The sequence below is a fragment of the Echinococcus granulosus genome (assembly GCF_000524195.1).
Source record: "Echinococcus granulosus chromosome Unknown EG_S00016, whole genome shotgun sequence".
In the NCBI taxonomy this organism is placed as follows: Eukaryota; Metazoa; Platyhelminthes; class Cestoda; order Cyclophyllidea; family Taeniidae; genus Echinococcus; species Echinococcus granulosus.
Genome location: NW_020170396.1, coordinates 1326424 through 1341253, shown reverse-complemented (window position 1 = coordinate 1341253; position 14830 = coordinate 1326424). Strand labels below are relative to the sequence as shown.

The 14830-nt window shown below is 49.9% G+C and overlaps 1 protein-coding gene across 1 annotated transcript; it reads left to right on the top strand. All coding sequences in view use genetic code 11, as the record gives it.

Annotated features, from left to right (window-relative positions):
• Positions 1-2512: 2512 nt before the first annotated feature.
• Positions 2513-14720, top strand: EGR_03270 (Monocarboxylate transporter; the record flags this gene model as incomplete). Its single annotated transcript, XM_024492519.1, has 15 exons — positions 2513-2599; positions 2651-2983; positions 6793-7011; positions 7083-7167; positions 7481-7624; positions 8996-9278; positions 10363-11109; positions 11190-11230; positions 11270-11332; positions 12145-12521; positions 12649-12802; positions 12894-13317; positions 13455-14260; positions 14353-14442; positions 14587-14720. 15 exons carry the CDS (start codon positions 2513-2515, stop codon positions 14718-14720), a joined length of 3987 nt encoding a protein of 1328 aa, XP_024353193.1.
• Between the last annotated feature and the right edge of the window lie 110 nt (positions 14721-14830).

Genomic DNA, 14830 nt, shown 5'->3' with positions numbered 1-14830 from the left:
CATTTAGTAGTGTCAAAAATGAACGACGTCATGAAATGGGGTTGCACATAATAGACACGGAAGAGCTATGCAATAAAATTTTCCTTGTGACGGATGGAACAAATAGTGGAGTGAAAGATAACCGTGCGAAGGTTGAGCCACTGGTACCAAAAGTGCTGTGAACTCATGACCGTGATTGGCTGAACTTTACTTTGACCACGATTTGCACCGATTCTGCTGACATTTCTGCTCTGCGTGGCCAGGAAGTGGTGAAGGGTAAGTGATGACGTTGCACTTTTTCAAATTTTGAGGCATTAGAAGTCTTTTAATTGAGTGTCCCTTCCAGAAAATTTACCTCTGAGTAAATGCTTTCATTTTTTTTTTAAAGCAATGTGATGTGAAACACTGCTAAGTAATGCATCTCAAAGAGTGTGGATTTTTCCCTTTTGACACAGAAAAGCTGTATCTGGTTTCTGTTCACATCAGATGGTCATTCTGAAACACCATCAAAGAATCCCTAAAAATTGGCTTTAAGGTTCCACGAAAATTGAGGAGTCGTTGAGTATAGCAGCCTCGCATAGATGTGAGGAGGGTGAGATCGGATTGCGATCAAATATGCACAGAATCAAATAGCCCTAACAGAAAAATTAGCAAAGATTGTGCGAAAAATGGACGAAGAGCAAAACCGTGCTTCTTGCTTTCCACACTTTCTATTCACAATTTAGCAATTTCAAACGCTTATCTGGAAGGAAATGAGTGAATGCATTGAAAACTCAGGTAACTGCATGACATGCTTTGCAATGGCAAGTAGCTTTGTGAGGAAGAAGCAGCCAAGATAATCGTTTGATGATGGTTATATGTTTTGATGTGTTTCACAAATCTGTCCAACCCGTTACATGCTGTGAAACGTGGAAGAGAGGCTGTGCGGGTGACAGGTGGCCCTGTAGTGCGCGAGTGAGTGGGCGTGTCACAGAGTGATTCGCAGCCGAAAATGAGGAATGGTGAAGTAGTTAGCATAGGAGTGAAGGAGATGTGAAGCAGTGTGATTGGATTGGAGGAGGCGTGTAGATTGAGGAAAACTGGCATGAGTGTGAATTCGATGCTGGATGAAAGACGCTGTAGGGGGGCGAGCGATGCGATATGTGTCGTTGAATTGGCGTCGCAAGCATTGTTTATGCATGGAGGTTTGGAGACATTGTGGTTTGTTTGGTTGTTTGTCAGTGACAGCAATGAGTGGTGCCATGTCAGGGAAGTGGTGTGAAAGTATGTAGTAGAAGGTGAAGTGGAAGTGGGTGGGTGGGTGAGTGAGTGAGTGGTGGTGGTGGTTGGGATTGGTGATGGCTAAGCTGAATGAGTGGTAGCTTGGAAGCACTCTATGCCAATGCCACTTGAATGACTGTTGCGTTGCGTTAACTTTGCAGTCTTAGTGGCATTGCGTTGTGCTTGTGGAGGGATGAATTGTTGCAATGCTACTGACGCGTGGTGAATGACCCTGTCAACGGTTGAGGAATGGAGGAGCAAAGCGATGGTTTGTCTGGGTTCGTCGATTGGCACACGTTGGCACCGGTCGCTGTCAGGTGCTCGCTCTGTTGTGTTGGTGGGAAATTAGACGTCATTGCTAGTCATCGCGCCGTGCTTGAACTTGCCTGTGCACGAAGAAACGAGTAGGAGGGTAGGAGAATTTGGCGCACTGCAAATCTTGCTCATAAACTGAGTGGGATGGGGATTGCAGGTGGCTGTTGCGTGTTTGCAAGAGATTTGCAATGATAGTGCGAATTATTGACACCGCCCTCCACTGGTCTTGTGTGTATGTGGATTGGTGGAGTCTCACAGGAAGGCGGCAGTGAAAAGGGATTGTTGGCCATGTGAAGCGTCTCTATGCGATGGCAGAGTGGAGTGGACTGTTAGACAGGGATGGTGAAGTGTGTGTTTGTGAGAATTGTATGAGAATGTCAAGAGGAGCATTGATGGAGGATGGGAGCAATGTATTGAGTGGCATTGAAGTGAGGGCATGCTGAAGATTGTACTGTGCCGACGATCAGTTGGAATGATATTGTTGTGCCTGTCGGTTCGCGGTTACAGAGGATGGTGGTGGGTGAGGAGAGGAGAAGGAATGGTGTACTTGTGTTGCAATTGCTACATGGAAATGGTGTGCAAGTAAGTAATACTTGCACGTAGGAGGAGATGTGTGTTGTGGGCAAAGCGAGTGGTCGTTGAGTGTTTGTGAGTGGAGTATGGAGGCACTTGTGTTGGCAGCAGTAGTAAATGTGGATAGGCTCTCACGTGGAAGGACGAGTAGGTAGAGTGGGGCAGAGAGAGTGATTAGTGCGGTGGTGACGGTGATGCGGTGATTATAATGGTGAATGACAGTCAGGGGTCATCAGTGGAATGTGGAGTTAGTGAGCCCTACAAAAAGTCAGAGTTGAAGAATGAGGCATTTGTGTTAATGGCTTTTCTGTGTTGTTTTGGGTGAATAAGAAGAGACGAGATGAGATGAGGTAGGCATGGATGGATGGATGTGAATGGATGATCGATGGTGAATGGGAGTGTCTGCGCATCACAGTCACGTGTAGCTGTCGTGGAGGAGGTGTTAATTGTTGCACGCGTGTGGATGGGATTGGTGAGTGCGTTTGCACATGTGAGAGTAATGGTGGGGTATGTGTCATTGCAGATAGGAAGTGAGGAAAAGGAAGAGGCAATGCGTGAGGCTGAGACGAGAGATATGTCGGCAAAAAACTCATCCTCATTTCTGCAGCCGCCATCGCCTGTGGGAGTGGCGGGTATTGGGGTGTCGACGGTGGGAGGGCAGACACAGAGCTCGCAGCAGGTGGAGCAGTCGTCGTCGGGAGTGGTACGTCTGCACTCGGTGGTGACGAGGCCTTCCTATGTCAGCACGACGTCGATATCGAACATCTTTCGCAGCCTCTCCACCATCCATCGCTCTACGTCGGCGCTGCCTGCCTCCCTACTGGATCTGGATGTTGCCTCCACAGCGGGACTGCAGGTGCGTTCGCCTCCCACTTCCCATCTTCCCCCTCCCTTCCCTTCTCCCCAAACACGCACTTCGTCCTCGCACTAGCCTACTAAGTCGCAGAATGGGAGAAGTACAATGTTGAAGTGTTTGTTTAATGTATGTGACATATGTTTGGTTAGTTTTTTAGTATGGAAAACGGTAACGATGATGTCGCATTAGACATTGGCATGTGCTGGGGAAGGAAGGAACGAGAAATGAATGAGGGGTCGGTGACATGTGCTGTCGTCATTGACGTGGAGAGTGCTTGGTGTATGTGGTGTGTTGGTCACTTTCACTGGCGTGATGGCAATAATGAACTACCTACTTATCTACTTTTCTACCTCTGTATCATGCATCTATCTGTTCATGCACCCACCTACTTTCTCTCCACCTACCTACTTCCAATGTGCCTACCCATCTGTCTGTCAATTGGATGTGTTCTTGGATCACGACGCAGCAGGCCTTGATGTCGTTTTCCATGGCAGCAATCGTACTCCGTGTAGTAGTAGCAGTTGTTGTTGTTGTTGGTCCTTCCATGTCCCTTCCTTGTTCCTGTATCAGGTAGCCGAACATGTTTGCATGAACTTGCTGAGAAACTGTAAGAAGGGGCGAAATGATATGAGAAGGCGTGGGCTGTGTAGTACATGTTGCTAGAGGTAACTTAGTATGGGGCTGACAAGGGGTGAGAAGACGCATGAGAATCAGTTGGCCGAAGTGGAGGAGGAGGAGGAGGGGGAGAAGGCAGGTGTATGAGTACGTCGGGTGTTTAGATTCTCGGTTTGGTGGTGTGCGTTCGTTTGTTGGGCAAATGCGTGGGATAACCGAAATGTTGGCAGTACTTAGCACCTACTCATCTTGATGTGGCCTACAGTTGCTCACCATGCTGATGTAGCGAGGCACACTGGTGCGTCTTGCTGATTACAACATAAATGCAGTGGGTAGCACTTGAAGCGGTAGCTCATATCTGGAAGCATGCAAAGGAAATTGTGCTAATCTCGCGGCTTGTAGTGAGCCTCTTGAGAACGATGAGGGTGCTATGTTGGGACAAAGGGTATGACATTTTTATGAAAATATGTTGTTTTTAGAGAAGTGAATGAAGCAGTTGGTAGGATTAGTGAGCGGTGGGTAGCAGTCTGGCTGTAGGAAGTCGGCGTTTAACGTAGCCATGCTAGGCTGTGGTGGCTAGCATTGGTCCTTACTATATTTCCTCTTCGCCCGAGCGGTAGAGTGAATCTGGTGGTTTGGATGCATGACATAAATCCACTTCACTACGAAGGTGATGTCGTCGTCTCTACAGGTAGTACTTTCGTTCTTCATTCGAGGTTACTTACACCAATCACTTGAACAATGCGAAGTCCCAAGTGTGCCTCCTTTACTTCGGAAGTAGTGCTTGGAATAGGGGCAGAAATACCATCGTCCTGCGTTGTAGGTGCATGGGTTGATGATGATGTTACTGCACACTGGAGCATGAGCTGTGCTGATGCCTTCGTGACACGTTGAGTTGTAGTGCGTCCCTGTCACTGTGTCAGCATATCTTGCTTATCAGTGAAGGAGGCTTGTCTGCGTTGCGTGAACACGGCAATAGTATGCAATTTGCCTGTAGTATGTTGTGTAGCTTCATGTCAAGTGAGGCAGTGTATAGGCTTGCGCATGGAAGAAAATGTGCATTAACCTTGACCCATCTCAGTCCGTGCAATGGTTAGCGCGTGTTTGAGGTGACGCATCCAATGGATTGGGGATGTAGTATGTTGCACATGTGTTGTGGGAGTTGCTGTATGCTTGGTGTTTGCAAAGTGATTGTTGGTGTGACAGTCTACTGTCAAGATCTTTTCCTCCTCCCTTCCCTTTTTCCTTTCTTTTTTACTTTGTTCCTGCATGCCTGCTTTCCTGGCTGTAGTGCAGCATGCACAACAGCTTGAAGTGGGAGAAAGGACCGAGCACACTGTTTCTGCCGCATATAAAATGGAGGCCCACTTTCATGTCGTGTTGTTTTATCCCTTTCATAAAATAAGCCGCAACTTTTGTGGCGGTGGTGATTGTGGTGTATTGGTCGCACTAGTTTGCTTTCCTTGGTAAGGCAAGGTGGGAAGTGCAGAGATGGGATTGGTGAATGACCTGGAAGAGTGGAAAGTACACGTGTCCCGATTGGAAGAGTTCACCGGATTATTTGGTGTGAGCCAACGAAACGGTAAGAAGTGGTAGGTCCTATTGGATTGAACACGGAGTGGTCAAAGTGGCGTGATTGGTGGAGGTTGAAGTAGAAACGCGACAGGTTGTTGGCCGTTTTGATGCACTGCTCGATCTGCAGTGGACGGAAATGCAGTGTGTGCGGTTGAATGAGAAATGCGTCTCTTTCTGTGGGAAGGTTTGTGAGCAGTGCATATTGCTGGTGAGTGTTGGATGGTGCAAAGCATTTGTGCTGTCATTGGGATAACCTTATTGTTTGGGGTGGTAACTGAGTGGCGAGATTGGATTGCTAACCACTGCATGTAGGTACTTGTGTTTATTCACGTTGCCTTGGTATAAATGGTGCATTGATGATGATATGAGGAGAAACAGGAAATGTGAATGAGTGAGCCAAAGTAGTGGGGCGACAGGGATAATGTCAGTGCGGTGGTGTGTGTGTAGGAGGGCCAAAGGCGTGATGAAAGGGACGAGAATGTGCGTCAATTATTGTTGAAAATTGAGGAGAGTGGTGCGGGAAAATGCGGGGCATAGTTACAGGATGTCATCACGCCAACATGCTTGGGAGGGTGTTCGCTAGACTTACGGTCGAAGTGAAGGCGACAATACTGGTGTGGTGCTGATATGTCGTGTCTGTGTCCAATTTCTCTTCCCTCTCGCCCCCGTCATGGTTGATGGAGCGACTGGGAGGTGACGTGAGGTGTGGTGACGATATCCTGTGTTAGTGTATGGATGGCGGTGTGACAACCGCATTCGTTTCGTGAATTGATGCAATGGGGTAGTGTAAAAAGACAATCGAGCCCTTTCCTAGTTAGCAATAGTAAAAATGCTTGAACTTTTGGCCGAGTGTAGGGTTGCAGAGGATATGGTACAGAGGACAGGGTGGAGGAGAAGTAAGTTGCTGTTTAGAGGTGCTAAAAATGTCGTGGCAAAGGAGGGGTTATGCTCAATTGCACACGAATGGAATAGGAAGCGGACGTAGGGTGAGTGTGTAATGGGGTCGCTTAACTTAGTCTCTCACATCAAAGGTGTGATGAATAGTATGAAGTATCTAATGGGAGAATGTTGGGTAGAAGATGGACGCGTCTGCAATGGCACTTTGTGGTAAATGGTGGCGAGAGTTTGGCATCCGAATCGCCAACATGCAGTGTGATGCCATTGGCATTCAAGCGTTTGAAGTTTATGCCTTGGCATGGGGAAAGTAGAGCAGAAAGCTCAATTGGACTTGATAAAGGCATTTTCAGATAACTGAGAAGGGCCTTGCAGAGCGAGTGGAGGAGGCATGTGTGAATTGTTGGGAAGACATGAGTTGCACATACGAAGCGAGCGAGCGAGTGAGTGAGCGAAGGAAGTGGGTGGGCATGGGGCGTGATAGGACAGAGGATAGGCCATCCAGCTGTCTCGATGGAAGAGAAGGAAATCGCTGTGCCATCGTGCAAAATGCGACGAGGACTGGATTTCGGATGAAAAAAGGAGTGGATGCATGAGTTTATGAATGAAAGAGTGATAAATGAATGCGTGAATAGATGCATGCATGGATGGTTGTGTGTGTGTATACTTGAAATTGAGTGTTGTTTACGCCTTCCTTTCTCTTTGTCGGGTGATCACGCGAACAGGTGATTCGACCTGAGACGCACCCTGAGGCCTTTGTGCCAGTACCACCAGACGGGGGTTGGGGCTGGTTGGTAGTGTTTGCCGCCTTCGTCACCAACCTCATCATCGATGGCATTTGTGTGTCCTTCGGCATAATGGTGACTGACCTGGTGGAGCATTTCAACACCGCTGTAGCCACAGTGATGCTGATGGGTTCTCTGATGCTTGGCGTCTACCAAATTGTTGGTAAGTGCTTTTTTGTGTTATTCCTTTACCTACAGTGATCACTCGTTCCCCCATCTCATTGGCATAGGCTGAGGTGAGTAGAGCAAATGGAGTGAGTAAAGAATCACAGGGAGGTGCAGGCTCTGCTGCTGCTGCTGCTGCTGCTTTAACACGTAAGGCAATGACCCAGAAGCATTGATAATTTGGAGAGTTGGGTGGGTGGCCTTGTGACTGTGCCTGCTTGTGAGCTTCTTCATGTGAATGCAGTCAGATGTGTAGGTATTGCAAAATGTTGCTGGTGTGCAAGCACTGTGTGCTGACAGAGGACTTGGTCTTTTGGTCCCCATACTCAGAAACCAAAAAGAATGGTTGCTAAACACTTGATGGCAGTAGGAGACAGACGGTAAGGCCGTTGTGATGTTGGCGTGGGTGGAGAATCGGCACGAGCTAATGTGACTTGATCACGTGTTGGGTTGTTTGTGACAGGACCGGTGGCGGCGGGTCTGGTGAACAGGTATGGATGTCGAGCGGTGGGAATGGGAGGTTCTGTCCTGGCCACTGTCTCAATGTTCGTGAGCGCCTTCATGCCCACCATCGAACTCATGCTCGTCTCCTACGGCTTCTTTGCTGGTAAGTCACGAAGTTTTCATTTCAGTATTTGTTTGCTAGCTGCTCTGTCTGTTGCTCTCTCTATTCTGCTTCCTCCCTCCCTTCTTCCATGTGTTCCTCCCTCTTTTTCCCGCTAGCCTCCTTGTATGCCTGCAGAAACCTCTGATGCTAGTAGGGTGTAACTCCTACGTCAATTTGGTTGGATCCACTCAGTCATTCGAGTGTCATTGATTGAGTGGTTGGTTCATTGTAACTTCGAAAAGCCGAATTGCGTGTACATTATCGTGTTTGGACATCCACTGGGGACGTTGAGTTGGCTCGTGGAGACCCATTAAACGTGTAGTTACGTGCCAGGGCCTTTGTTGACAGGTCTTTTGTACGGCAGCTCATTTATTGTGAGGCAACAAGTTGTCTTGGTCGTGGTAGTGGTAATTTTAGTGCAATCTCTACAACGTCACATTTTCGCGAATTGTTTTAACGCGCACATGAGATTGGGTGGGTGTAGTTGAGTGCATTGTTTGGCTGATAACTGGCTGCTGGAACTGTGCGTAGTGGCAATCGGTTGGTGTGGTGTGTGGTGTGTGGCTAACTCTCCCCTCTCGTGGTGCATGTCAGTGGATATGTAAAATGTGGTTGAGGAGACTTGAAAAAGCAGGTATTCCACATGGAGAAAGCGTTAAATGGAGTGAGGGAGTGAGTGAAAACCACCCAATTTTGAGGTACTTTGGTTTTAGTTAGGGTGTGTGTCATCAGAAAAGCAGTCCACAGCAAGATTGGAATGATGTAGTCAACTGGTAGATGGGAAATGGCGTATCTGTGTGGTCAGATGTGGTTATTTGGTGATGGGAAGCGTGAAGTATGGCCACAGGTAACGGTGTGATTGTGCAGAAAACTTTTGTTGCTGTGGACAAAGTGGTATCCTGCATAAGATTTAGTGGCTGTATTGGTCTTGTCGAAAGGTAGGAAGGAGGGAGGGAATGAGGGAAGGAGGGAGGGAATGAGGGAAGGAGGGAGGGAATGAGGGAAGGAGGGAGGGAATGAGGGAAGGAGGGAGGGAGGGAGAGAAGAAGAGGCGGAGTGAAGGGTAGGTGGAGTTGTGCCAAATTCGGCTAAATTTTAGCAGTCAAGGAAGACTTATGGCAGGAAATGCAGCCTGCGAAAAGGCATGAAGTGGTGAAACATTTGAAACACTCCACTGACGCATGATTCTCACAAAACCTTTGAGTTTTTTGTGTAGTGTGACCCCACCAGAAGTGGTAATTTGTTTCTAATGCTAAGGTGAGGGAGTATGCGGCCTTGACTGCTCTCTAGTGTGTGATGTGTGAGTGGGATAAGATGTTGCTCTACTGACATCTCTCTTTCCCATTGTGCCCCAATCTCGGTTGGCTGTAGGTGCGGCCTTTGGATTTCTGCACCTGCCGTCGATAATCTGCGTGAGCTTCTACTTCGACTCACGTCGGGCGTTAGCCATCGGAATGACGAGCTGCGGCACGCCAATCGGCGCAATGATCTTCGCTCCACTCACCGAGGTGTTGCTTCAGGTCTGTCTCCATCCCCTCCACCACCAGCCTTGCTATCTCACCCTACTCCGCAGTTCACAGTACACCTCTACCCCACCTCGTTGGGGTGGTCGTGGTCGTGGCTGTGTTAGATCCACAGTGGTGGTGGCGGTGGCGTTTGCTTTAGTTTTGCTACCCCACCTCATTTTCTGACAGTCAGCGAGACTTGAGCACGGATGCAGGGGTGATGCGCATTGTGCTGAGAAATTGGTGGTAGGAGTTTACCCAGTCAATAGGTGTGCAGATTTGTGTATTGTTTGCAAGTGGGTGAGCAGATCAGTAAATGAGTGTGTGGAAGAAGAAAGAGGAGTTGTTTACGCACATGAGGTGAGAAGGTGAGCTCCAAATTTGCCCTACACTTAGTGAAACGTTTTCTGGCTAATTTTCACAAGTACGTAATCAGCAATGCATTTGCAGGTTCTTTTTTAATTTTCCATGTGAGGCTTCAACTTGTGCAGTAATGGTGTTTCGGGAGCAGTTATGTAGAGTTGTGAACGTCTTACTGGATCGTATGAACGTTGCATGCCTTTACCCCTTTGTGCGTTTTGGAGGTTTCGTTTCACGTTCGCGTGACATCAGTTTAGGTAGGTGGAAGGGTTTCAGCACGAATCGGCGTACCTTGGTGCAGGGAATGATGTGGAATGGGAGAGGAGAAGGGAAGCAGAAAAGGGTTGTACGCAACGATTTGCGGTTGTCTGGCGGTGAGAGGCACAGCAGTCAACTCGCCTAGCGTTCAATGTGATTGCCAGTGGGGTGTTTGCGTTGTAGGTTGGTTGTGATGAGCGTATTAGGATGTGCGCCTTGCTGGATTGGAGGCGATTAAAGCGTCTGACTTGGAAGCTGTTGCTCCATACTGCTTCCCTGACACGGGTGGTTTATTTGTAATGCACGCACGCAATGAGGGTGGGTGGATTGGTGTCCCAGTCGGTGTGAGTGTGTGCAATACCTGCTCACAGTCCGTGTGGATTGGTGTTTGCGAATAAGTGGATTACTAGTTGCAGGCGAGCAAGAGGTAGTGGAGTCCGCTTACAATGGAAGGTACTTAGGTGGAAAAGCGATCCACTTCCACGTGACCGATGAGGAGGGCATTGTTGCAACAATGCAGTCGCGCTGAGGTGAACGTCTTCAACTCAGTGTCAGTAGTGCTAAATAACGTCAGGGGGTGGGGGTCCTAAGTATCATGCATTTTGCGTGGCACAGGTTGTGCCTTCTCGTGCACTCTTGTGGTAGTTTCGTGGCTTCATCTGGCATGCCGTTTTCAACACCCATTCCCGTAGACCGACTAATGAACAAGTGGATTATCGGACTTGACATGCAAAGTTTAGGTGAGTTGGTCCCATTGGGGACGGTGAAGTGTGCTGTGAGAAATATTTGTGTAAGGAGCAGGGAAATGTATGAGTGTAGCGTAAAGTGGAGGGCGACTATAAGACGTTGGGGCTGTGAGGATGTGTTGAGTGGCGTGAAGCAGTGGTTAGAAGTAATACCACTGGAAGAGCACAACCGAGAGGGCAGTTGTAATATGCGGGCGTTTTCTGTGTTGGATTTGTACGAGCAGAGGTACGGCTGGTCGAACACACTAATATTGTTCGCGGGGATGCTGTTGAACTGCATGGTGCTGACGGCGCTGTACAGACCACTCACTCCGGCTCTCCTGTTGACGCCGATGAAGGCGTCGGAGGCGGAGGGTATCAAATCGTTGCTGCAGCTGGCTGCGAGCGAGAATGCGGCAGTGGTATCGGCAGGGGCCATGGCAGGTGGCGATAAGACGAGTCTTGACGGTGCCACACCGCCCATCGTCTCGCAGCGAGATCTGCGCGACCAGCCAGTGCTGGAGGAGGACGAGGAAGAGGAAGAGGAGGCACAGGGGAAGGTGGCCTTGCAGAAGTCGAAGAGTGATCAGTCACAGCCCAACGTGGCCGAGGTCGTAAAGGACAAAACGCCACAGTCGTAAGTGTCGACACAAGGTCGTGCGCCCGTGCAACCTACTATGGTGTCGGTGTGATTGGATATGCAATTCTTTGTTTCAGGCAACTGGAGGCAATATCGGAGGGCCCAGAGGGAGAAATGGGTGCGTTGCCTTTCTTGCCTACACATTTTGTATTTGCAGGTCTTGTAAAGTACTCTGGACACGTAGAGCAGCATTGCGGCTGTGTTAACCCCCCATACCCGCGTAGGTTACGGTGATATGGCGGTTAGTGTGAGACAATTCGGTCCATTGCCAGTGGGATCCGAGCTCTAATGCTAAGGGTTAACAAACTGGAGTTTGGCACTTTGTAGTGGGATGCATTTTGGATGCAGCAAATGGGGTCCTTAATCGCTGCTATGCCTACAGTAGGGCAATCAGCGATGAACGTTGGACATTCGAAATTGTAAATGTGATTGTCACGGTCGGCGGGTTTTACCTCCTGCTACTTTTATTTGGCAGGTTGGTGCATGCGTTGTTTGGCAGAGACTCTGGTGAAATGTCATTTTGAGTTGTAACAAGTCTTGACTGTTAATGCAGATTGAGGGAAAGGCAAGTAAATCCCGAATTCGCTTTCGGAGATGTTGCAATGTAGGAATGCTGCGATGCTGTTGGCAGATGTTTCGAAGAAGTGATCTGTGTGTCGAAGATGGTTGGGAGGTGAAGGGTGGTTTAGTGTGTCCTTTGCATTAACACTGCTATACCGTGAGCTGGGTCGTTCATTTGTGACCCGTGTAGTGGAGGACAGGAACAGGAATCGGTAGGAGACTGGCCTAGACCACCTCTAGAATGTGTGTTTGAAAGTAAGGCGGCAAGAGTAAAGAGGTAGTATGCCTTTTGACAGCAAATGCAACGAGTGGAGCATGGGTGAAGACAATGGATTTTGAGGGTGAAGTAATGGGTAAATTCTGGTTCAAGCAGCAGTCCATGAGGAATCTGTGGAGAAGAGCATAAAGTTCGCATCCATAGATCCTTTGAGACATTGTAGTAATAGAGTTGTTTGGTTGATGTGGCCCAAGAAACGGAAGGGAAGGAGAAGGGAGACATGAGGATGGAGGGCGAGGTGAAGCCGCGGCATCACCGACATCACAGACGACAGAAGCATCGCAAGACTCTGCGCCAACAGCTGCAACAACAGTACGCGCAGTGGGTGCAGGGCATTCGTCGTCTGCGGGACTCCCGAGGCAGAAGCGATGAGAAAAAGGAGGTGGCGGGGTCTGACGCTAACGCCGGCGCTGACTTGGATGGGACGGGAGGCGAGGGCGCTGCATCGAGTCAAAGCTCGTGTGTTTCAACTTGTGGCTCGTCGTGCGAGGAGGATGCCTCTCACTGGGACTCCGCCTCCACCTCTGACGTCGATGACACCGCCGCCAAGACCATGAGTGGTGATGACGAGGTAGCTGGCTGCCATGATTACAGCACTTTGCCACCTTCAACATCGTCTTGTTTTGGTGCATTCGCATGACTGTTGTCGGGGAATGCAACTATTGTGAATTGTGTGATTGTTTGATTTGTGCGTTCAGATGTATCCACTGAAAAAGAGGCTGTGCAAGCAGACCATTTGCGGTAGCCGCAGGATGCCAGCCTCTCAGGGGGAGGAGAGTGGTGTTTCGCAACGGGAGGCGTCTACCGTGGAGTGGGTAGTCTCTGCACCCAGTCTCAATCGACTTGGCAGATGTGAGTTACTCGAATTTTCGTTCATGTAGCTGAAGAGAGAAGGTGGAAGGCGGAAGGTGCTGTCAACGTGTTAGTGGCTATGTGTGCGCAGATTCTACCAGCGAGAGGGGCTGGTCAAGGCGGTGGGAAAAAGAGCAGCAGCAGCAGCAGAGACAGAGGCAGAGGCGAAGTGTGCGGCATCAGAATGAACCGTCGGAGCGTCGACCGAGCAGAATGTGCACACGACCGATCCCACGACAGTCAGTGGTGCAGCTAGCGAACGCTTCGGTGTCGCGGCGTCGATCGGAGTCGGTGTCGATGGGCGCGCTGACGCGCAGTTACCTGAGCAGCCTCGGTTCCGCGATGTTTGCCTCGACCACAGGAGGATTTGGCAGTGCAGGCGGTGGTGCAGGAAGTAGGGGTGGTGCTGCTGAGGAGCTGGCGGACACGGCACCCGTAATCGTAGAATTGCCGCATGAGAGCATCTGCGTGGAGGATTACGCACGTCCGCTGTACAGGAAGGACATCTTCTTCCCGTACGTTTTTTCGTCTCTCTAGTGACATGTGCGAGTCTGATGTGGAACGAATGAGTGTCGCCACACCAGAGTGTTGTTGAAGCGGAATGATCGGGGGTGCGCTGACTCATGCAGTGTGATGCTGCTTGTGTTGTTAGAGGGAGCGTGAAACGACAGATCGAGTCGTCGGCGGCGTCGATAGCCGCGGCAGTGACGAGCATGATGGAGACATCGGGAGACCAGATCGGGTGTAGCCAGGCGTCGATGGAGATGGCGGACGGGGTGCGTCGACGAAAGGTAACCGTGGGCACTTCGCAGTTTGGCAGCGGCATACTCTTCGGTGACAATGTGCCACTGCCACCCATTAACGAGGCGTCGGTGCCGGTGGAGGGCGCACCGTTGGACGCCAACTGGACAGGCTCCTGTCTGATGTCATTAACGCGGATTCCCCTGCCCGATGTCTTTGAGGTGGAGAAGGAGAGCGTGGGTGTGGGCGGTGGAGTAGTGGCGGAGGATGAGACGCGAGTGTGGGACCGACTGAAGTCAGAGACGGGACTGAATTTGGCGGATGCACCAGCGGACGGTATCTACCGGGTGCCACGGTCGCACTCGATGTGCGGCTGGTGGCTGTGCTGGGAGACACGGCGGAAGCAGAGCTCGGAGCTGGCGACAGAGGAGGGAGAGGAGATGGAGCGCTTCAAGCGTGCTCTGGTGGAGGATGGTGGTAGCAGCGCCCAGCCCACGAGATTTCCGCAACGCGCGCGTCTCGTGTTGGTGAGGAGGTGTGTGTTCTTGCCGAAGTCCATGTGCGACGTGTTGGTGACGATGATGAATCTATCGCTGTTGAAGACGAAGAGCTTTTTGATATTCTGCCTCGCCAGTCTGATCGCCGTGATGGGTGAGTGCGGTGGTGGAGGTGGAGATTGTGATGGTGGCGTTGACAATTCAGTCTCGCCTTCCTGTCGTGGGGTGATTGTAGCATTTTGATGCATGGTTCACCTTCCCTTTCCTTCCCTACTCCCACCGCCTCCCTCTTTCCCTCCCTTCCTCCTCTAGGCATCTACGTTCCTCTCTTCTTCGTGTGCGATCTGGCGGATTCCTTCGGCATTCCAAAGAGTCAGTCGGCCTATTTGCTGACCGTCTACGGTAAGTTGATGTGTCGAATGTGTGAATCTAGATTACACGTTTCCTCTTCCATCGGCTTGATAAATGAGTCCAACAGTCGTGCAATTTAGTTTGGAATATTTTTTTTTTGCATGAAAGAATGAACAGTAACTGTGTTGTTTGCAGGTTTGAGGTTACAATTGACAGGTGCTGTTTTTTCAACTGACTGCATGTCAGAGATATCTGGGTTGTCACCTCGAGACCTGAAATGGACTCATGCGTGGAGAGTGGCAGTAGCGCGTTTTACATGTTGCTGTTGAAGCGTAGAAAATTGAGTGCCTGTGTGTGTGTGTATGTGTGTGTGTGTGTGTGTGTGTGTGTGTGTGTGTGTGTGTGTGTGTGTGTGTGTGTGTGTGTGTGTGTGTGTAGG